This window comes from Mastigoproctus giganteus, chromosome 11 (assembly GCF_048544385.1).
Source record: "Mastigoproctus giganteus isolate SK-2022 chromosome 11, ASM4854438v1, whole genome shotgun sequence".
Taxonomy (NCBI): Eukaryota; Metazoa; Arthropoda; class Arachnida; order Uropygi; family Thelyphonidae; genus Mastigoproctus; species Mastigoproctus giganteus.
Window position 1 is genome coordinate 12,472,609 of NC_143585.1, and position 25,336 is coordinate 12,497,944.

Consider the following 25,336-nt stretch of genomic DNA (forward strand, 5'->3'; position numbering starts at 1 on the left):
AAATGAGCAATCTGTGCAAGGTCATTAGTAATTGGAAAAGCCTCGGCATCTCGACCTGCTGGGTTGGTGTGACTAGAAAACGGAAGCCTGCTGGAGTTGTGAACATTAAAATCACAAAGGAAAATTACCTCACTGTTAGGAAAGTTAGACTGGAGAAAGTCAAGTTGCAAAGAGAGGAAGTCAAAGAGCTCCAAGTGATTAGTGGAGTTGGGAGAACGGTAGAGACAACAGATGAATTTGACACAATGAGGTGGAGAGATTTTAAGCCAGAGAAGATCAAAGAGAGGATATTCCAAATTGCCAAGTCTCTGACAGGGAATATCGGAACGGACATATGCACAAGTACCACCTTTGAGGCGAACAGAATCATACAGCGAGTAATTTGGGCAACTGAGATGAGCAGTGGTTGAATCAATCGATAACTGAGATTCTGTCAGAAAAAGTACATGGGGTTTGGCACACTGCAAGTGGAAATGGACATCGTTGAGATTAGAATTGAGGCCACGTATATTTGTGAAATGAATTAGGAAGTGCTTGGGAGGTTTAGATCTTTTCGCAGATAAGCCTGCTCTATTAGTTTGACAATTCATGGTGTATTCAGTCTTGCTAAGAATAGTAGCGATTTGAAAACCATTCCCTTTGATGAGAGAAAACAAGTCTGGCAATCTGCTTTTTTTTTCTCTCTAAAAATACGTTTAAACAAATGAGCAACATCAAAATATTTTCAGACTATCCCTAAAAGCAATTCCACATTGAAAGATACACACTTTGGGAATGAATGTAGAAATATTGAAAGTTAATGTTATTCGTGTATTGACAACACATCCGTATCCAGACTAAAACACCCATTCAACAAATGGGTTTAAAATAGCTATTTTTATCGTAAAGACTTTTTTTTTTTTTTGAGTAAACAGTACAGAATTGAAATCAAATTTACCGATAAACGAGTTTGTGTAACTATGACGTCCCCCTTTTCTATTTTGGGTGTTTTTGGATTAAAGATGAATACGATTTGATTTTAGAATAAAAACATATATTTTCATTAAACTTAGAAACACTACTTTTGCTCGTGTATTTTAGGAAGCAAATATTTCCTGTTTGCTTTCCCTAAAATAGTTGTGGCTCGGGTATGCCCGGGATCGCAAACCCGTTCCTATAGTAGGACCCTGAGCTGAATTTGCATGTTATCTCAGCGTGAATTTAAGTAAATTAAATGAATTTAACTATATGTATTAAAAAAAAAAAAAAAAAAAAGATACACTGTAATTTGCAAGCCGGTGGGTACAAGTTTTCTACGCCGTAAGACACCAAGAATGCAAAGTGTATCCTATTTACATATATACATGGCACTAAATATAACGATTTTATTGAAAATTATATTGAAACGATAGGTTCAGAAAACAAATTTTTGAAATTAATTATGCTAATTGCTTTCCTGAAGTGATATTTCAGGTAAGCGATAGGGAAATTATTATTGATCAACCTGCCGTACAACGCTGTTAAGCCCGCTGAACAATTTTTATTACTATTGCAGATATAAGCAATCCTTAAACATTGCGATAAAATTATATTAGCATGCACTGATTTTGATACATTTGATTTCCAGTTTGTAAGGCTGACTACGTTAAAATTAAATGCATCTCTTTTATTATATACGTTTACGTCTATTTTATTATTATGTAATATTTCTATATGAAGATCCAAGTAATTTGCTATAGTATCGGAACTATTAGTTTTTTCCAACACAAGCTCCCCTGGATATAATCCACTGTAATCCTGGACAAAATGTGGACAATTAAAAACACATATATCATCTACGTATCTGTATATAAGTAGGTTATCTTGAAATTCTCTTTCTGTATAATACAGATAAAGGTTTGCGATTATGCTTGATGCTGGACTTCCCATAGGGGTGCCAGTGACTTGCAAATATAACGATGTTCCGTCATATACATAGTTATTAAAGATACCCGAGCCACAACTTATATCTTGTAATGCCTTTAAGCTGTCCTACACTCTTTATTTTTATTTCTCCGAAATTATTAGGGCAATCCGAGGACGTAGGAGAAACTATTTCTTATCTATACCACTATTTTTCGCCTTTGTGGAGTTCAGGTTCTATTTTTCCTACTCCTTTAGTTTTTCTTCTTACTATCTGCATGTTTCTCTTTGCGTTAATTTAATTTAATTATTTATTTTTACCGTATCCATCACATAGGGGGCACCACATATTATTTTGACGACTATTACATTATGTCCTAGATACGGTCAAATGTAGTATGTATTATATATTTAATCTTGTTTTAATCCTTAAATTACGTTCTCTGTCGGGTCAACGATGATTAATATATGCTTACATTTTTATATTTTACTTATATTTCTTACCTTTGATTCTAATATTTCAAAAACTTTTCTTAACAGATATTTATTTAAAGTATACCCAGTAAAATAAAATAAAATAAAATATTTCCAGAAGCTTTCGGAACTCGTGTCCCTTTCTCAACTGACAGAATTTTTGAATACATTACAAGCAAAGTGTGGCACGTTACTCATTCGTCATTGTTGTAGCACGGACGTGTGCTGCCTTGCGCCAGTGATCATCCATCAATAAAACGGTTGTCTCCAGGATTGGATGTATACGCATGCCTTTCTGGCGATTTAATGCCTTAGGGTTGTTCATTATGTTTAGTGACTCTAGCCATAGGCGGTGGCGAAAGTGTCGCGCGTGGTCCACTATCTCAAAGTCGCGCTTGGGGTCAAGATCGTGGTTGGTAGCCCAAAAATGTTCTGCAAGCGCGGACTGGTCAGTTTCGGCAAGCCGGATTGCTCTGTCGTGTTCCGTGAGGCGGTCCTGGAGACGTCTCGATGTCTCACCTACGTAGCAACTGTTACAGGCCCTACAGGTGATACGGTACACTACATTGCTGCGTAAGACAGGTGTGACAGGGGTCTTCACACTGGAGACAAGTGAACGTAGGTTCCTACCTGGTAATTGTACACATTTTATGTTGTAACTTCTCAGGATCTTCGAGATACGTCCTGACACTCCTGGATAGTACGGAATGTAGGCGGATGATATGCCGACTTGCTTCGGAGGTCTTGGGTTGGAAGTAAGTTCTTGTGCCTGTAACAAGCATCTGTTTAGTACATGGGATGGATAACCGCATCTGGTTAAGTCCGCCTTCACACGGGAGATCTCGTTACGTCTAATTGTGTCGGTGCTGGAATGGCTCCAGGCCCTGGAGAACAGGGTGCGGGCAGTGCTATTGAGATGGCTTGGAGCGTGGCCGGACCCGTAGTTGGTGAATTGACCCCACCACATGGGTTTGCGGTATACTGAGGTCTCTAGATGTGGGCCTACGCGATGCACTAGCACGTCCAGAAACGGGAGCGAACCGTCCACCTCTGATTCTACGGTAAACTTGATGAAATTGGATAGAGAGTTGGATAGAGGGTTGGTACCAGGTAGGAACCTACGTTCACTTGTCTCCAGTGTGAAGACCCCTGTCACACCTGTCTTACGCAGCAATGTAGTGTACCGTATCACCTGTAGGGCCTGTAACAGTTGCTACGTAGGTGAGACATCGAGACGTCTCCAGGACCGCCTCACGGAACACGACAGAGCAATCCGGCTTGCCGAAACTGACCAGTCCGCGCTTGCAGAACATTTTTGGGCTACCAACCACGATCTTGACCCCAAGCGCGACTTTGAGATAGTGGACCACGCGCGACACTTTCGCCACCGCCTATGGCTAGAGTCACTAAACATAATGAACAACCCTAAGGCATTAAATCGCCAGAAAGGCATGCGTATACATCCAATCCTGGAGACAACCGTTTTATTGATGGATGATCACTGGCGCAAGGCAGCACACGTCCGTGCTACAACAATGACGAATGAGTAACGTGCCACACTTTGCTTGTAATGTATTCAAAAATTCTGTCAGTTGAGAAAGGGACACGAGTTCCGAAAGCTTCTGGAAATATTTTATTTTATTTTATTTTACTGGGTATACTTTAAATAAATATCTGTTAAACTATGGACCCCAGTACTCCAGGCCCATTTGTCACTAAAACTTTTCTTAATTAATTATCTTCATTCGATTTATTTATATTCGATTTATGTTCGGCCTATACTGGTTTATATTTGGTTTAGATTTAAATTACTTAGCATATATTGATCATCACAGAAACAGAGAACTTCTTATCGTTTTTTGCCTTCATTCTGGGTGGTTGGCCCCAGTTGAAGTCATCTAGATTGTCGGTAAAAAGCGATAATAATAATAATAATAATTTTTTTTTTTTTTTTTTTTTTTTTTGCGTTTTCATAAGTCCTTGATGGTATTCTTATTATTGGATTGATTTACTTTTTCTAATGATATTCTGTAGACATTGTGGGTGTATTGCATGATTGCTTGCAACTGCATTAACCCATAAATATTAGTTATTGTCTTTTAACTTTCTTGCTTTGCTTTATTTCTTGCTTTCCTTTTATCACTAATATAACTATTAATATATACAAAAGCTTTGCTTAGGTTAAGTATACACTACCTATGATTGCTTTTTCTATTATATTTCTTTTTTCTTTTTTCTTAACTGCATTGATTGATCTTTCTTAATTTTACCTTCATGGATTTATGATTGCGCATCTTGATTTTATTTTATATTTTATATTAACTTTGCTTTTATTTTATTTTATATTAACTTTGCGCTTATTATGTCACTCAAATATAATAATAATAATATACTACATCGGCAGAGTAGGATAAAAGTGACCGAGGATACTATTGTTGCCCTGGATAGTAATCCTAACCATGTTAATACATTTACACATACGCAAATATCACACACTTTACAGAGCAGTTTAGCATATAATGCTTCTGGCACTAATATCCGATCTCTTAAATTTCAACCTTGTAATAACAAATTATGTCTTACTTGCCCCTATATGCATCCAAATCATGCTACAATGAATACGAATTCACATATATTCTGTAAAATGAATAATGTTATATATATGATCACTTGTCGTACTTGCAATGTTAAATATATTGGTCAAACTAGCAATAAACTAAATATCAGAATGAACCTTCATCGTTCCGATATTAAAACTTATAATAACAAATCCAGTAAGAAAACAGGTAATCTGGAACATGATATTGAATTCAGACATTTCCAAAAACATACTTTTGGTAATATTTTCATTTCAATACTTAACGTAATTAACAACGCAAATGAAAGATTATTGCAAGAAGAAATTAGCATGTTACAATATAAAACACTATATCCATACGGTCTAAATAATAAATTTAATCAAAAATATATGACGAATAATTTAAAAGATATTTGTGTTTATAATATGTTTCAAATTGCCAAACTTCGTAAAGATAATCGCAATAGGAAATATAGTAAATCCAACACGTATAAAAGCAACCGAGAACATCTAGGAGACTTTATAGATTTATTCAAAATGTGGGATACGGATCCTATAAATATTAGCAAAATTCACAACACACTTTTCAGTATTAAACTTAGTGTACTCAAAGCACTATATAGAAAAACCAATGATTACGTCTTTGCATCCTCCCACCTTATGCACATTATATTGGATATTTTTAAATTCAGAATTAATATTTTGAATGTTAGCAAGCAGCCTGAAAACTCTGTCCTCATCTTATACTTTCAAAATAAAATGATGGATGATTTAGATATGCATAAAACTATTAATTTACGTAATGACTTGCTGCCTATTAATAACTTACATATTAATATCAGATTTAGATATTCTAAACCATTTGGTCTTAAAGCGTGTAACTATAAAACAATAGCTACAAACCTTCACAATATTAACATCGGACAGGATACATGTGTTTGTCACAAACCTTCATTTCATAGATACGTGGATCCTAACCATAATCACATTATAACCGGCAATTTAGATATAATCCCATATCCCGAACTTAGAGATATTTTATCACTGGGTTTTAAATTTCGACCTAATCCACCTATTAATAAATCTAATTTTAAAAAATTGTTATATCTAGATTTACTAAAATACTGCATAAGATCAGCATACAAACATAATATACCGGTTGAAGCTTATCACATGTGGTTATTTACAATGCTTAATATCATATCTAATAAATATAATCAATTGAAATTCGTACAGGATAATCTATATAATACCAAATTAATAAATAGGCAGCTCAAAGATATACATGAACATTTTATAATAACTCCCGTTGACAAAGCTGCTTGCAATTATGCAATCATATGTAAATCATATTATATAGATATTATAAAAAATGAACTACAGTCTAGCCGTACATATAAACAGATAACATCTTCTTCTAATATAATAATCAAAAAATTAATTGCATTGCATAAAAAATTAAAGTTAAAGTATAATAACCTAAAATATCCATTTATATATTGCATACCCAAATTTCACAAAACACCAATTGCTTTTAGATTCATAACATCATGTAGAGATAGTTATGCGAAATTTCCCGGAAAAACGTTAGAAAAGTTACTTAAAAGTATATTAAATAACTTAAATAAAACTATTATAATAAATAATAACTTACCTATTATAAATGCTCTAAAAAATAATAATATTCATCAAATACAAACTTTTGACTTTAACAGTCTATTTACGAGCATTAACCTTAATAACTTAGAAGTCGTCCTCCAGAAACTATATTTAGAAAATAAAAATGCTATAAAGGTTGATTTAACCTATTGGAATTCTCTAATAAAATTATGCATCTTTAATAACCATGTATATGACGGAACATCGTTATATTTGCAAGTCACTGGCACCCCTATGGGAAGTCCAGCATCAAGCATAATCGCAAACCTTTATCTGTATTATACAGAAAGAGAATTTCAAGATAACCTACTTATATACAGATACGTAGATGATATATGTGTTTTTAATTGTCCACATTTTGTCCAGGATTACAGTGGATTATATCCAGGGGAGCTTGTGTTGGAAAAAACTAATAGTTCCGATACTATAGCAAATTACTTGGATCTTCATATAGAAATATTACATAATAATAAAATAGACGTAAACGTATATAATAAAAGAGATGCATTTAATTTTAACGTAGTCAGCCTTACAAACTGGAAATCAAATGTATCAAAATCAGTGCATGCTAATATAATTTTATCGCAATGTTTAAGGATTGCTTATATCTGCAATAGTAATAAAAATTGTTCAGCGGGCTTAACAGCGTTGTACGGCAGGTTGATCAATAATAATTTCCCTATCGCTTACCTGAAATATCACTTCAGGAAAGCAATTAGCATAATTAATTTCAAAAATTTGTTTTCTGAACCTATCGTTTCAATATAATTTTCAATAAAATCGTTATATTTAGTGCCATGTATATATGTAAATAGGATACACTTTGCATTCTTGGTGTCTTACGGCGTAGAAAACTTGTACCCACCGGCTTGCAAATTACAGTGTATCATTTTTTTTTTTTTTTTTTTTTAATACATATAGTTAAATTCATTTAATTTACTTAAATTCACGCTGAGATAACATGCAAATTCAGCTCAGGGTCCTACTATAGGAACGGGTTTGCGATCCCGGGCATACCCGAGCCACAACTTATATCGTGTAATGCCTTTAAGCTGTCCTACACTCTTTATTTTTATTTCTCCGAAATTATTAGGGCAATCCGAGGACGTAGGAGAAACTATTTCTTATCTATACCACTATTTTTCGCCTTTGTGGAGTTCAAGTTCTATTTTTCCTACTCCTTTAGTTTTTCTTCTTACTATCTGCATGTTTCTCTTTGCGTTAATTTAATTTAATTATTTATTTTTACCGTATCCATCACATAGGGGGCACCACATATTATTTTGACGACTATTACATTATGTCCTAGATACGGTCAAATGTAGTATGTATTATATATTTAATCTTGTTTTAATCCTTAAATTACGTTCTCTGTCGGGTCAACGATGATTAATATATGCTTACATTGTTATATTTTACTTATATTTCTTACCTTTGATTCTAATATTTCAAAAACTTTTCTTAATTAATTATCTTCATTCGATTTATTTATATTCGATTTATGTTCGGCCTATACTGGTTTATATTTGGTTTAGATTTAAATTACTTAGCATATATTGATCATCACAGAAACAGAGAACTTCTTATCGTTTTTTGCCTTCATTCTGGGTGGTTGGCCCCAGTTGAAGTCATCTAGATTGTCGGTAAAAAGCGATAATAATAATAATAATAATTTTTTTTTTTTTTTTTTTTTTGCGTTTTCATAAGTCCTTGATGGTATTCTTATTATTGGATTGATTTACTTTTTCTAATGATATTCTATATATATATATATATATATATATATATATATATATATATATATATATATATACTGTATACTGTACTCTATGGGCGTATATATATACTGTATACTCGTAGGATATATATTTAATCAACAAACCCATAAAATAAAATTCATTTATTTCAGATTCTCACTGGTAAAATGGACTAACAATAACACTATTTATTTCCAATAGTATCAACATTGGAAATAAAAATAAATAAAACTTTTTTTCAGGTACATACAATCAGCAGATATAAACAGCGCTCGGCCCTGCAAAGGTGGGCCCCCACAATTCATTACAGAATACAGGTCTCTTGATGTCACATTCACACACTTTTAACTATAACAGGCACATTTACACGTTTTCTTACAACTCGAAGGGGTAACATCGTGGATAAGCACCAGACAGGTGACATGGGTTTGAGCCTAAGTTAACAAATAAAAAAATATTTTTCTCACTCGACTCAACAGCCAACACAGAGCAGGCAACCCAATGAGCACATGTCTCACTCCCGATCAATAACATCCCACAGGTGTTCAATTGGACTGAAGGCAGACGAATTTGACGGCCAATCAAGAGAAAGTGATATGTTCACTGTGTTCCTCCAGACGTGCCAGTGTGGGCAAGATAACACAGTGCATTGTCTTCTTGGAAGTTCCTGTTTCTGTCCTGGAAAAAATTCAATAAGACAAGGTGTGCATAGTCTCCTAAGAGCTACCTGTAGACCTCACCATAACAAGGGCATGCCATCCTGTCAGTACACCTGCTGCGTCTCCGTAGCCAGGTGGGAAGGAGCAGCACGCTTCTTGATTAGACCGGTGTTCAAGCCCGTCACCACAAAATACGGAGGATGCGGAAAGGTCAGGGAATGACCACCGCATATTCCCGGAGCAATATGGCCTTAGTTGCTAATGCTCCTAAAAAAAAACCCAAATAATAATAAGTAAGTACACCTGCTCTACAGGTCCCTTGGCCATGGGTACTTTCTGTAGACCGAGGTGATAAGAAGAGACCTCAACTACAGACTTAAGAGGCAAATCCCAATCTTAGGGATCAAACAGACCCAAAACAGGAAAGAAAAAGGATTCTATCGTCACTAACGTCAGTGGCAGAGTAGATGGGATCGAACACCCAAATAGGAAGTCACTAGGAGGTTCTTGCCTCAAGTAACGCTAATTTCCCGCAAACTACCTGTCTGGTTTTCCCCAGGACTCTATGCCACGTTTTTGCTTACAGGGCATCGTTCCGTGAAGGTAAAGTTGTGGCAACATGCACTCACCCAGGATCCTAAATATACCTGTGGAGCTTATTAGAGTTCATCCCATGTCTTATACAACTGCGCAATTACCATCCCCACAGATGTAGACTGATGTCCAAAACTGGACACATAAACCGCGGAGATGACATCTACTCATCTCTTATGAAATGCATTATATGGACTTCTCAGAATTTGCTCAAATATTGTTTGAGACCAGAAGAAGTAACCATGCTATGACAACCCAGACTGTGACACCCTACCCTACATAGTCAAGCACGAATACTCGATTATGACATCCAGTACTTAGACAAACCTAAGTGAGACCGGCCTGTTAGAATATTCCCACCCAGTTAGAATGTTTATATCAAAATTTGTTTATTTTATTATTATTTTTTTAATTTAAACGTGAACAGTAGATACATTTTCAGCTAAAACTATTTACATTCTATGTACAAAAGGAAAAATAAAGAAACTTTTTAGAAAGAAATACAAACGTTTCAACATTTAAATTTCAGGAATTAAGAAAACAGTTTCTTGGCATTGGATCGGTCTCATATTTCACACGTTGAAGGTGATAGACTGTTCAGTGATGTGACCGCCACTGTTCCATTCGCTGTTAAGATGATCCACAGTTTCTGGTCTTATGCAGTGGAATTCGAGTGTAGAAGTCTGCTCCGCAACTTTCTCCGAGGGCTCCACTTCAGAAGTTGTGCCGATGTGTCGACAGGGCGCACGTCGCCACTGCTTCTCGTGTGCTTCAAGTAGAAGTTGTAAATGACAGTCTTGATAGCAATGAATAGGAAGCTGCACGTGGTGTGTGCTGTCTGCTCGGTGTGAAGCAGGTACCAGTAGTCCTCCCGAGTGTGGGCGTGGTGCAGGCAAGCTTTGCTGCATCCAAAGCGTATTTGACGAGATCCTTGTTCACAGGGCATGCCAGGTATGTGTGGTCCAGGGTACCTGGAGTGGCCCTGAAAAAGCAGTAGTTTGAGGTGCGTAATCCGAAGATTTGTAGCTTGACTCGGGTGGGAAGGATGTTGTGCCACAGCCTCCACTGGATCTCTGGTTCCGATTTGGAACATTTTGTCCTGTACGGCAGGTTCCACTGAAAGTTAGATGGTGGCTTGTGGTGAGTGGAGACGGTACAGGGACAGCTTGACAGGTGGATGACGTGAAATCCCGGTTGTATGTTTATATGGCTTTTATGACTGTAGGAGTTACTGTGTTTGAAGCTCTCATTCACGTCCGCGTTACCAGCCGTGATGGAGAGCTTGTCTGTATGAGTAATTAGAACTTCTCTCCTGGTATGTCATAATTCTATGATTGGTAGCACATGCTTGGACGAAGCTCTCATTCACATCAGCAATACGTGTTGAGAGCTCGTACTTGTGGAACTACCTGATGTATAATGATAACTTTTCCTCCCTAACGTGTTTTTCCATTCAAGCGCATGAGTGCAAATGAAATCACGAATGAATAAAAGTTATGGTTCCTAGTTTTATGTACGTACGAATAAACAAATAAGCACAAGATTATTTTATTGCGTATGGATATGTTTAAGTGGATGTATTTTGAACATGTCAAAAAAAGATGTGTAAGTCTATTTGCACTGGGTCAGAAATGTTTCTGCTTTGACACATTTCTTTTCATGAATACAAGATGATAAATGTGTGGTGTACTGTTAATTAGCCTTCCCCTAAATACACGTTTATATTTTAAAAAAAAATGAGTATTTGTAAGTGTACTTAAGGATTAACTGCATTTAGAGTGTATGCTATTCTCACAGGGCCATCTGCAGACACTGGTTTCAGCTTGCCTGGCCAGCGTTGTATTTGAGAGAGAGTACTGTACGTCTATAGCGCGAACTTCTTCCCCCCTGACCCTATGGCTTTACCTCGTTTCAGTACCTCTTTCCCTGCCCACATACCATCCAAATCTTTCGCGTGGTGGACTGTACCACCACAAGTCGTTCTCTGTTCTTAACCTCTCCCCCCCCCTTGTACTTGATCTGCTTCCAAAGGGTTCACCTGTATTCCTTTAACTTGCATTTTCCAGGTGGAAATCTTGCTATCATCCATCTTCACCTTTCTCCAACAATCGCCCTCCCCACACTTTTCTAATAAACGTACCAGAGGTGGTTGTTTTTTGTTTTTTTTTTTTAGGGGATCCTCCCTGTACAGGGTACGCTCCAGCCAGCGACTTCATCCATATCATGCACCCGGCCTACCTCATGGTGGCAAACGGGCAAGGGGATCTCACCAGGTGGCTCCGTGGCTATAGGGGAAGCAATGTACATACCAACACATCACAACAGCACACTACAGTAAAACTCACGCTATCTCTGGCCTTTACAGAGTTTGTATTGCGAAACAGAGTATACGAAACGGAGTTGGTGGAGGGGGGCACACAGATGTCGTTTGACAGTAAAAACTATACACTAGACTTCAGTGAAACGTTGGTCTATACGCTGCAGGGGTCATTCCTAGTTCTTGCTAGCAAAACATTCCCCATATTAAGCACCCATAGCCACATGCCTGGATAGTGGGTATCATTAAGATGGGTCCATGGACTCGTGTTGTTTGCACAACATACGGAGGCCTGCGTCGGGTGTTGCACAGATATTTGTCACATCCGATAAGAACTCTCATTTCCAGCCCTCCAGTACCGATCGTCTGCTTTGGAACCCCATACATCTGAGTATCATATTGGGATCTGGAGTAGTGCTGATTGTGAAGGTTAAGAAATTGGTTAAGCTTCTGTGGTGTTCTGTGTGTGTTTTTTTTTTATTCTGTTATAAAACAGAAGATTGTGGTTCTACTTTTGATTGTTTCTAGTTATTCGTTGCTGGGCTCATCAATGTTACAGTAAATAGAAAGTAAGCTTTTAGGAACACTTTAAGGGGAGGGAAGGAAAAAGAGGAGGAGATAGGCGCTTTACCTCTACATTCTTCTAGGGTTCCAACACTGCATTCAGATCAAAGTAAGGAGTTACTGAATTTAAAGTATTTGAAGGGAAAAAATGATAAATCAGCTAATCCAAGTGGAACAAGTGTAATAAGTGGTGAAGCAAATGTAGGGGCATGTGTAAGTGGGACTAGTGAGTTGAATTTAAATGCAAGTCTTAGTCAGTCAATTGAAAAGCAGACAGAATTTTGTGATCAGGATGCACAAATAGAAGAAATAAGATGGGGGATTGAAGATCTCCAAATATTTTCTGAATCAAAGCTATTGGATGAGATAGATTTTCAACATGGGGATTAGGAGGTTGAAATTGACAGTTTTTAGAGTGATATTGGTAGAAGGAGCAGGGGAAGTAATGTGTGTGTGTGAGAGAGAGAGAGAGTGACATTATTGTCAGTAACATTCATGAGCAAAAGTGTAGGTATGGACATGTAAATTCAATTTATGAGTTAATTAATAAACTTAAAATGGTATTGGTGGACTATACAACAGGTTAAAATAACAAGATAACAAAGGCTGCATCCAATTTTGTGTTGGATAAGTGGATAGACTTAGAAGTTGTTACTACAGCATTATTAATAAATATAATGAAAGATTAAATATAATGAAACATTAAATGCTAGGGTTGAGGAATTGCAGATATGAGCAGCATTATCTTTGCCAGGGATAATATATAATCAACACCAGCAACAACAAACATATGCAGATAAAGTAAAGCAGCAAGATACTCAGGCTTTGACCCATTATGAGGATGAAACCAATGTTGTAAAGGAATTGCAGAGAGAGAATAGGAATATAAAAAATAAGAAACCTAGTCAGTGGTATCCACTAAGAATAATTAACATGTCTTCTCCTTCGGGTGAAGCGTTACTTATTCGAAGTAGTGCAATGTCATGCCAACTTGTCGTGAAGGTATTCCCAATATGAGATGTAACTTCAACGATGCCGCTATTGCAAATTTGCTAATCTATAATTAGCTGTGTATAAATGATGCAATTGCACTAAAATACACAGTCTAAGCTTTATGCAATTAAATGCACAAAGCTGTAGATCAGTATTGGATGAGGTAACAGTTATGGCTTTTGAGTTAACAACAATCATTAACAACGTTAACTTTAGACAAAAATTATTATGTTTACAGAGAGTAAAGATGTTGACTTCAATTAGAGCAGGGAAGACCGTGTCAACAAATGCTTTACAGGTTATAGGAGGGGTATTGCCATTATATCTTGTAGTTGTTTATAGAGCATTCTGTTAGTTTTGAGGAAAAAGAAAAGGGTTAGTTTTTGGGGGATAAACGTGTATTCTGTTGAAAACGTTAAAAAAGAAAAAGAAATGATTATTACAAAGTTATTGGAAATGTGGCAACGTCGAAGGGAAACAAGGGTTACTGGAGAAGTTACTAGAACTTTTATTCCCAATGTGAAATTTAATTCTAATGTTAAAGATAAGAAGTGGTTTTATCCACATATGGAGACATCGTTTTTAATGACTGGACATGGGTCACTAAATCAAAAATTGTTTTATTTTAGGTTAACACACCAACCTTATTGTAGATGTTCACTGATTGAGACGTGGGATCATATCCTGTTTGATTGCCCCGTTTATGATGACTACAGAAGGAATTTAATGCTGGCTATACCACACACTGTCAGAGGACACGAGACTAAATACTTAGATAATAAGGATACTCTTCAGGTCTTTTAAAATTTTGCTAGGTTGGTGTTTAGGAAAAGGAGGGCTTTGTTTATAGTTCCTTATAGTTCATAAATGCTGTGTACATTTTTTTGTTTTCCCTTCTCTCTCCCTGTCTTGGCATGACCAAGACAGGCAGAGAAAGAAGGAATTTTATTTATTTATTTTTTTTATTTGTTATTATTATCTTTTTATTCGTTTAGTCTTTTTTTTTTTTTTTTTTGCAGGCTATCTTGTGGGCCGTCAGAGCGCGAGATGATGGCGCCGGGCATTTTAATTTCTGGTGTGGGATTGCCTTGTATTTACTTACTGAAAACCTTTTTTCGCGTGCAAAGAGCTTTAAATGAGAAAAAGCTAATGGATATTATTTTTCTTTATTTTATTTATTTATTTTTTTGATAACTCTGTGGCCTACGACAACATTTCAATCCCAGCGCTCATTGGGATTTTAATGAATTATTTTAAGAGGAAATTTGTTAAACATAATAAGCAGCCTGCTCGAACAAAGACAACTTACTGTTAAACACCAAAGCTATAATCTTGCTTTACCATCTCGCGAGGAGTACCACGGAGGGGAGTTCTTTCGGCTACCCTCTTCGCGGCCACCCTAGAGCCGTTTCTTGCTCGGAACTGCAATTTTATAATGTATGCTGAAGATTGGAAATTCTTCTTCACCTCCAAAGACCACGAATAAGCAGAAGGTATTTGCCAAATGATGAATAGGACAATCCGAGAATTTCAGAGCTATCTCGATTGCATTGGGGTCCGTATTAAAGCACAGAAGCCTACCCAAATGACCATAATTTACAACCAGAATAAAAATGACATCTCGATCTCTGTGAACGGGTCTAGTGTGGCAAAAGTGCACTCTCACCTGGACGTGGGATGACAGACTCACCTTTGCTCACCACTTCGCCCATATAAAGGCAGAAATATGCACTGCTTTATGGGCTACTAGACGGGAACTTGTAGGAATTATGGATCCTCAGGTAGCGACCAATTACATTTTAAGGTGTGTCCTTCCAATTCCAATGTATGCCTCTCAAATATTTGGTCCTCAGCTCCTGATTCACATTAGAAATCAGTCGTACTGGCTCTTGCGATGGCATAACAAAGTTGCTGGCCACCCTTTTACTATCTGAAGTGCCATTCTCTACTCAAACATTAACATCACACCCTGGACAATTAACAGGTATATACACACTCTGGCACAAATTTTTACAGGCAGATTGGATGTGCCAGCTCTGGATAATGTTCTAGTCAAACCACATGCCACTGCTAGACTTTGCGGAGGTGTAAATCGTGCACTGCGTCCACTCCTGAACAATCTTGGTAGCCTACGAAGATTCTTCCCATCAAATACAGCAAAATTATTTAACTCTCCCTGCACATAGATGTCGAAAAGCGCCTGTGAGGACTCAATATACCGGAAAGAGATCTTCCAGAATTCCTATAGACTTATGGAAATATGAATCAGCTGTAATGTGACAACGTATCAAAGAGTTGTGACTAAATGAAACTGTGTTTAACATATCATAAGCGAAACTTTCTACTTTAAGAAAAATATTTGGTCACCTATTGACTGAGAAAATATACCTTCACTAACAATTGTATAAATATATAATTCATAATATATAATTCATATATGGAATTACTGATTTGAAAATAAAGTATTATTGTTCCTACTACTTCTACCATACCTAGCAGCAATAAATATCATTTATTTAATCTCTCACTGCAAGCGGGTCCTTCTTAACATGTGAGATTAGTGAGCAAGAAGGATTACAGGTTTCCCTTCTTAAACAGTGACCTGGTGTCGTTAGAGGAGTCTCTAATCCAATGCCTAGCGTTCTTGCATCCTATTGGTCCCGGTATGGACCAATACGACACCAGGTGAAGTATTGCCACCGATAACATTGTGTGAGGTCAAATATCATCGGTTCCCCTTGCAGCCTATAGAATCTAATTCTTACTAATGGCGTCCAAACAATCGTGTTTAGCTGGTGATTTTGCATTTATTTTTTATAGTTTAATCTAAAACTTATAGTTAACTTTTCTCACAGTAACTAAGTTCCTTTCGATTGTTTTTACTCTTTGGTACCCAAAGAACATTTTTATGAATTCTTTATATTTAGTTAGAAATAATTATTTCGGGGTTTCTATTCGTCCAATTTTAGTCAAATTTGGAAAGGCTCAACAATTTTCTTTATTTTTGTAAAAAAGAAATTCATTACACTAAATGTGGTTTTACGCAGTGTAAAGATATATACAAGGAGAGAAAAGAGAGTTGAAAATATATGGGAGAAAAATAATAAATATTACACACCTGTAATTAAACTGAACAACTAAGTTTAGACAACGTAAAACTTTAGCATTTTATTAAGTGTTCTATAAAGTTATAACCTTAGTAATTAGCTAACAAGAAGTTAATTATATTCATTTTTAACTACGGTTAATAAAAAAAAAGTTGAATTAATTTTAATATTTTTTATTAAAAACATCGTAAGTTTCTACCAACTTTAGAAACTTTTCTTGGAGAAAATAATTTGACATCGACGCATGAATTAGTATCAAATATAAAAAGTCATTGTTTTCAATTAATACAGAATTTCAAATTGTATTTCCCAGAAGTTTATGGAAAAGAAAACTAGATCAGGAATTCATTGTCTTCAGATTATGTTCCCGAATATCTTTCTTTGGAAGAAAAAGTGCAACTTTTAGAAATTTCTTGTGACAGAAATTTAATGGATGATTTCAAAAACAACACTTTAATCGACTTTTGGATCAAGCATAAGAAAGATTTCACATAACTTTCAGAAAGAGCAATAAAACTTTTAACGCCATTTTGTTCGATATATTTATGTGACACAGGATTTTCTTTTATGCTGCATTTAAAGCCACTGAGGAAACTTGGTCGCCCAAACGTGACCTGAACATCTTCAATCGTGATAGTTATCGGGACGTGACTAAACCACAGAAGGGGACCATGACTTGCGCAACAAGTGGCAATCAATGCCAGACTCTCATTCCCTGCTTACACTCGCCTAGTGGGGTTTACTCCACCTAAATTTTGAGGGCGCCTGTCTCTACGTCTCAATATTTTTTGCTATTTCCATCCATTTAACTTTCATTGACCTAAATCTCAATCTTTAATATACAATTAAGTGGCAGGTCCTGCCAGACAACAATGGGCAGCCTGGCTTAAACCTCCTAGTGGTGTGTAGGGCAAATTGAAGTCACATTAGGGGCCCTGCAGCCAAAACCAAACAAAATACTTCTCTGGCTTTTACACGGAAATGTATACTTCACACGAGTACCTATGACGCGGTTGTGAAACCACCGGTGGGTCCCCGACCCCAAACACTAGATGGGATCAGATAATTATCCTCAAGTTTATAACAACGGGAACGATAATTAGTCTTTCTGTGAGGAAAAACTGGTCGTACGTCTTTCTGAAACTCACAGAAATTCAACTCTTTAACTTTAGATCTCTCTCGAGCATGCTCTGAACTCTTGTCGTCATCTAAACTTGTATTTTATTATTCCATTATTATTGAAAGACCAGGAAAAGTCTTTTAAAAAGAATCTCATATTTAAACTTCTAAATCATTTCTAGATATTGAAATAGCATTTATTTTAATGATACATATTTTTTAATTCTTATTAAGTTTAAATTATTTTCCAGCAACAAACCAAACTTTCATTAGTGCTTACAATACAAAATGTTACGTTGTTAAACCAACCAACGATTTCTTTACCTGGCCACGGAGAGCTGCTGGAATGAGTGCAGAGGACATTGAGATTGGTGAAGAAACAAAGCGGTGCTCTTAACAAGAAAGGCTTCAGTTCTGAAATTGCAGTGTCTGGAGACTAGGCACCTCCGAGGTGATATTGAAGTGTTTAATGGTTGGAGCAAGCTGAATTCTTCCTCTTGCTCAGATTACGCGCATGAAGGAGCACATATTGAATTGAGGAACGACAGTTCCAGAATAGATAAGCAGCAGTTTGTCTTTAGCCAGCGGGTGGTTCATTGTAGGAAAATATTTGCTAGTGTTGTCGATAGTTTAAATAAATTCAAGGAAGAACTAGACAAACTAAAATGCTGGGTTTTCGTCAAGCAATTGACCACAGAACACATGCAATTTACAAACAATATGAACAATATGGCCTTAGCCGCTAATATTTCTAAAAATAATTTTTAGGAATTTTAGCTACTACAATTTTTATTTATGTGTGCTTACTCTTTATACTTCCTGTTTCTCACGAATTGGTAATTTTTGTAATGTATGTTGCAAATATAGAACTAAAGTTTTCCTGCTCATTTCCTGAAAAAATTAAAGAAAACTGTGCACTGTAATTGAAAACATTTATTTATAAAATATTTGTGAATTAATCAGATATTATACATGGCAATTACACGTATACAACAGCGTTAATTTACATTTAAACAAACTACACATTTAAAGCGATATTTTCCATCTCATCTTTTAGAATCAAATAGTCCTTCAGATTATCCGGACACTCCAAGTTTTCAACGATATCCTTCAACTGGGCTCCGTACATTTTTCTAAGAGGAACGCGACATAAGCGAAGTAAAGACGGGGGAGTGGACATTTGAGTTAACAGCCACTCCTTCAACTCAATGTCGTTAATTTCAGCAAGACAAGTCTCGTCTCTGAGCCACGTATCTTTCTGTAAATTAATTCCAGCTTTGACGAGCAACTTGACTGCCTTTGTTTTCCCCTGTCTTGCTAGATGGTACACAGGTGACAAACTGCACACGCCTGTACTGCACTTTGACAAATCGTATTTGGCATTAACCAGTTTTGCTACTACAATTTCAAGACCAAATATGGACGCAAAACACATGGGACTCAATTCGGTGTCAAAAGTTCCATTGACATCAGCTCCTGCATCAAGTAATAGGTCTAGCACAATCATCTGGTTTCTAAATCCATTCCAATGGCTTCCAAATGTCCATTCGCTGAAGGCGTGGATGATGGACGAATTAAGGGCGGAGGGTGCATGTCCAGATCGATCGTTCACCTGTGAAAATATTAACAAAAATCTTATGATATGACCCATAAAAGCGTAGTTTATTAATTTCAACAAATAATTAAATTCATCAAGGTTAAATAATTAAATAATTAAATTCATCAAGTTGTATCGAAACGATTTCAAAACTTACATCTGCACCTGCGGTTAGGAGACATTTCACCAAAGTTGGATTACTGGAAATGGCTGCGACTTTTAATGGGGTTTCTCCCTCGTTGTTAGGTTGATTGACGTCTGCCCCGCTTTCAATTAAGTATTTAACTAAAGATTCACGTTCATCTAAGCACGACAAAAGTAGAACGGTCATGTCTTTCTTGTTCACTGCATTCAGATCAGTCCCAGCCTCTACCAACAACCTTATTATTTCTGAAATATGCAAAAAAATAAATTATTACAAATAATGTCTATTGATTGTCAGTATCAAACAAGAAGAAACATTCTCTGAAATTAATAAATTTAATCTAATCTATTAGATACCCTTTCCAAAGAAAAACCAAGTTCAGCATAATATTCCTGGTCATCAAACCACCCTTACAAACACGTAACAGTCTTTCAATTACTGCTTAATTGTTTTCGTGAAATTTTTCGCCACATCCACAGAACCGGACTCTGTTTTGTGAAAAATAAATTTTCTGTTTTATACTCCGGAACGACCCAACGGTCAGAGGAATTTACAAAATAGATAGAATACAAGAAACAGCACCGTATTAAGCAGTCGCGGGCTTCAGCCCCGATCACTCAAGGCACGTGTACTTATGCACCCGCGCGCCTGACCACTAGTCCACGGCGGCCCTAGTAAGCGTTCTCATCGCAGTCACTCTGTGGATCGATAGTCAACGGTTAGTGACGTCATATGCAAATGGCAGAGGAATGGGTCTGAATCTCCAAAAAAACGGCTAATAAACCCCGAAAACTAACTAACAGAACAGGAAAATAGAATTCTGCCAAGAACTGTGCACAAAATCATAATTTGCCATTGTCTCAAAGAACACACACCCTATATGAGAGTGTTGGGACTAATGTCAACACTAGTACAATACGAAAGATACTTCATGATATGGATTACAACGGTGGAGCAGCTGTTCACAAGCCATTGATCACCTCACCAAATGCTAGACAACGATTAACATGGTGTAAAGAGCGCGAATCCTGTACTGTAGAGCAGTGGAAAATACTGGTATGGTATGGACAGAGGAGTCGAGGTTCATACTCTATCAGTCTGATGGCCGCTCCTGGGTGTGGCGAACGATAGGGGAACAGTTCCTTCCTGATTGTGTCCTCCCAAAAATGAAGTTTGGCTTGGGCCCATTAGTCGTTATCGACCAAACGATGATCCGAATCCTATCCAGCGTCTTTGGAATGTATTGGAACGTCAGGTACGTGCACATCGAGATCGCCCAAAGAACAAGATCGAACTGGTGGCTGTGTTAAAGGCCGAGTGGAGGAACATATCACCTGACATTTATAAAAAGCTGGTTGTGAGTATGCCGCCAACAGAAGGCTGTCATAAAAGCAAAAGGTTTCAGCAAAAAATATTAAATGACACAATAAAAACTCTTTTTTTTTTTTTTTTGTCTAATGGCAGGTAGGGCAGTGTATAAGCAAAATTCAAAGCATTGCAATAATTCCTTACAATACCGACTTGGGACTGATGTGGCACAAATTCTTAATCAGCCAACAGAATTTTACTGAAACAAAGGCCAAATGCATTCATCTGTAGTTCGTAGGAATATGTAACTCTGTTCTGATGATTCAATGTAATCAAAATTGCTTAATCTCAATCCTGATATATGCTCTTCATTTGAGCCTCTTCCCCACATCATATCTAAAATATTTGCGGCAAGAATACTGAAATCGATGAATAGAATTGCTGAAAAACTATTCACTATATCCAAGTCCAACTTCAATATCATTCAATGTAAACACAATGTTCCTTGCAACTGGTAATACCCAAGAAATCAACACAGAAATACTGCCAAGACGATCCGAAGAAAAAGACACAACTATAAGACAAAGAGTGTGTGTGTGTGTGTGTGTGTGTGTGTGTGTGTGTGTGTGTGTGTGTGTGTGTGTGTGTGTGTGTGTGTGTGTGTGAATATCAATAACTAAATAACTATATTCATTCACCATCAGAACAACGCTAAGAGCCTATACTTCAGGCCAATAAAAATTGCCTCTCCCTTCTTGAAATACCTTGAGAAGTGCATCTATAATTATGTAGCACTCGCAATCTTTGCGCATAGACCGGACATACTCATTAAGTCATGTCTAATCGATCTACTGTAACCTGCCTACAATCCTTATCACAGAAAATACATCAGGCCTGGAATGACAACGAATATCTTCACACCATTTTTCTGGACATGAAATCTGCTTTCGAGTCAGTCCAAATCACGCCCCTTCTTGCCTTACTTGAAAGATTCTACGGGATATCTGGAAATATGTCCGAGATCCTCATTAATCTGCTATTTAGGAGAATGCATCACTTCACAGGCAATGGCGTTATAGTCTGTAAAAGCGTGAAGCTAGGGATCTCACAATGTGGTTCTCTCGCAGCCTTGCAATTTGCAGCAATATTCATTCTACTAATGGATCAAATTCCAGTGTTCCTATCGTATGCGGATGATATTGTATGGTACTTGCCATGCAAACGCCGTATTGGTGATTCACAAGAAAGACAAATCTCCTCCTCTGAATAAACAGCTACCTAATTACATTCTGTAAGTATCCCAAATTTTTTGGCCTTTCAGTTCTCATCTCATCGTTACTCCAAGTAGGATCACTTTTGCTGATACTGCATCCTGTCAACGTCCGGAATTGGCAGGAAATGTTCTGACTCCCACAGATAATGTCAAATTCCTAGGAGTAATTCTTGACGCCAACCTCACCTATAAACAACAAATCCAAGCTCAGTATTTCAAAACCCTGAGAGCCTACTAGGGAATGAAAATAGAGCTGTGCAAAAAAGCACAATAAGCAAATATCTTGAAACTTACTTTTGTATCGTGCTCTGCAATGCCGTGGAAGTTTGGTCTGGCGCATCACCCACCAGCCTCAGGAAACTATGGGGCCTCGAATTCTGGGTCCCGAAGTGCGACAACTTCTGGTAGCACCAAATCTACACGACATTTAAATCTGTACTCTGCTCCAACCTGCAATACACACCCACAGTCCATAGAGCTCATGTACTAAAAGTCACATGGATAAACAACGTATTGCAAGATTCCTCTGGCTTTCTGTGTAACGAATTACTATTGTGTACAATTTATGTTAATAAACAATCTTATTATTATTATACCTAAGTGAAATGAGAAGAAACCCAGTAAATGACAAGCTGAGTTTAGGGGTAAAGTCGTGAATACATAACGAAAAAATTAGAACAGACTTACAAACCCTTATCTATGCGTGCATCTCTGGGCTCAGATGAAGATCTAGCATAAAAATAAACTATATTTTCGTCACTGTTCATGATGGGCCGCCATTTTTGTGGCTGCCTTTCAAATAGAACTGGATGGGTTATGTAAGATTAAGAAATGATTGGACAAATAATTAGATAAAATCGGTAGAGATCAATCGGATACTGATGTTCCAGTGTGAAATTTCGCCGACCGATTAAAAGAAGCTGTCATAGACATCATGGAACAGAGCAAAGAAATTTATAGAACTTAATGTAAAAAGCTAAAATCATTTTGAAAGATTTGTTCAAATTCTGCTATAATATTCTATTTAGAAAAATGTACTTACCACAACTAGAGGATTTACTGCAATAAGCCTCGTGCAACACGGTGTTATGAGATGTTGTCGACTTTATGCTGACATCGGCGCCGTGATTTAACAGGACTTTTACTAATTTGACATCTCCCAACCTTGCAGCCAGGTGCAAAGCTGTTAAACCTCTTTCATCCTGAACGTTAACTTGGTATCCCCAGTTTAATAAAGCTTCCACTGAAAAGAAAAAAAAATTGTTTACATACTTCTTAGAGAGAGGTATTCGATATATCACAGAAGAAATTCTCCTTTAAAATATTCTGTGCAATACAACTTCAGGATTAAGCTTTTATTTTTATTGTAGAAGGGTTTTAAGAGCATCAGCCACTAAGGCCATGTTGCTCAGTATATACTGTATATAAATTGTATGTGTTCTGTAATCGAATTTGTTTACACGACGAAAACCCGGAGTTTCCGGGTTTTTCGTCCAGTAACTCTTAATCCTGAACAAAAAAGAAGCTTGTATACACTAAAACGCTATACTATTTTGAATATACAAGTAAATCACACTCACCTAGCTCAAGCCACCTCTTTCTCACGGCAATAAATAAGACAGGGACGTCTATAATCGTGATGTTCGGGTCTAGTCCTTTTTTCAGAAGCCGATTAATGTGAGAAATATTTCCACAATGAATAGCTCTTATGAACTGTCTTTGGCGAATACTGAATGCTCCCTTTCTCTGCACCTTTAGATGTTCATTCTGTAAAATAAAGAGATGAGAGAAATTAGTAATAATTCTGACGAAGTGTAGTTTGAAATATCAGATTAGAAAGACATCTGGCCATGCATCAACCTATACCAGCGGAGCTTTTTTCACAATGACTGCAGTGTGAAGAAAGTGCACGATATTCCTCCCATACTTAAGGACTTCAATTCAGCTGTTTTCCCAATTAGGACTCATTAGATATAATGAGACGGTTGAAAAAATAACTAGAAAACCAATATATTCAAGAGTATTCTTTATAAACTTGGGTATTCCAATCCATAGAAATTGTCTCTCAGTATAAGGCTTTTTTTTTTAAAAAGCGGGCTAATGGTTTTAGAACGAAATGTATGCTCCCTTGCCAAGTTACTGTCTAGAAGTCTGGAAACTCCTGACCTGACAGAATCATTCCTTTTCTCGATCTTGAAGGAACTCTGATCGTCGTACACCTAAACCCCCTTTTTAAATTAACCATTCCGAGCATCCGTTGAGAATGTTCCTTACGAATAAGGACTGGAAAATAGATTGTGCCCTGATAGAAGTCTATCAGATCAAGTCGATCTGATAGACTTCTATCAGTGCGCAATCTATTTTCCAGTAATTGATCTGTCAAATTGTGCAGTGATAGAAATTTCGGTATTTGCATGAAATTTTCGATTGTTTATTCATGTGTTTCATTTCTTCATGGCCGATGAGTTCTGGACACGTTCTTTCCATTCAAGAACTAGTAACTGACGTGGATGATTTCAGATGGCTTCGATTAAGAATTTTATTTCCTAATATCAAAGGACATTTTTGGTACTTCACTCTTGGTTTTAGAATTGTTTATTTTCAGACAGTTTAGTTTAAAATTGCCCCCCATTTATTATATCGTAACTTGCTGTACCAGGAAGAAAGTCCCATAAATAGGTTTTTATAAAATAAGCATGAAATCCATGTATTCATTTAGCCATTAGTATTAAGGACAAACTAGTTAAAACGCAATTGATCGGCCAACGAAAAAATTACCTTTCGTACAACTTTGGCAGATATTTAAACTAAATTTTAAATAAGTATATCTTTAAAACTGGTATATAGAAAATATTTTCAGAGATATTTTTATTATATTCAACATAGGACCCAAATGATATATATTATTTCAGTTTTTGATTTCTCCAGTACATGCTTTCGGAAATGAGAATTTAGAAAACATAATAAAATAATAATTATTATTATTATGTTCTGAATGTAATAATATAAAATTTAAAGTAAGTATTTATAATAAGTAATAATAATAATTATTATTATATTCAGAAAATATCTCTACTGAAAATATATAAATCAATAATATTCAGCAAATTTACAACACACACATACCTGTTTTATTTTGCCGTCCATCTTGAATCCAAGTTCTGACAAAGATTTCAGACTTCTTAAAAATAAAATGCTCACCGGGTAATGATGTACTAATGAATGTTTTGAAAAACTTCCATTTATATCATATGCGGAAATCACCCTGAAGATATAGTCTTGTCCACAGACGAATGCCTGATCATAGCCTA

General features: G+C 36.5%; 1 protein-coding gene across 1 annotated transcript; it reads right to left on the reverse strand.

The window, feature by feature from the left end:
* Positions 1–18,720: 18,720 nt before the first annotated feature.
* Positions 18,721–25,172, reverse strand: LOC150077721 (uncharacterized). The gene is made up of 5 exons (XM_090385225.1): positions 25,152–25,172; positions 23,606–23,792; positions 23,068–23,268; positions 19,457–19,689; positions 18,721–19,314 (listed from the first exon to the last, which is right to left on the reverse strand). Exons 1-5 carry the CDS (start codon positions 25,170–25,172, stop codon positions 18,721–18,723), a joined length of 1,236 nt encoding a protein of 411 aa, XP_090241351.1.
* Positions 25,173–25,336: the final 164 nt, after the last annotated feature.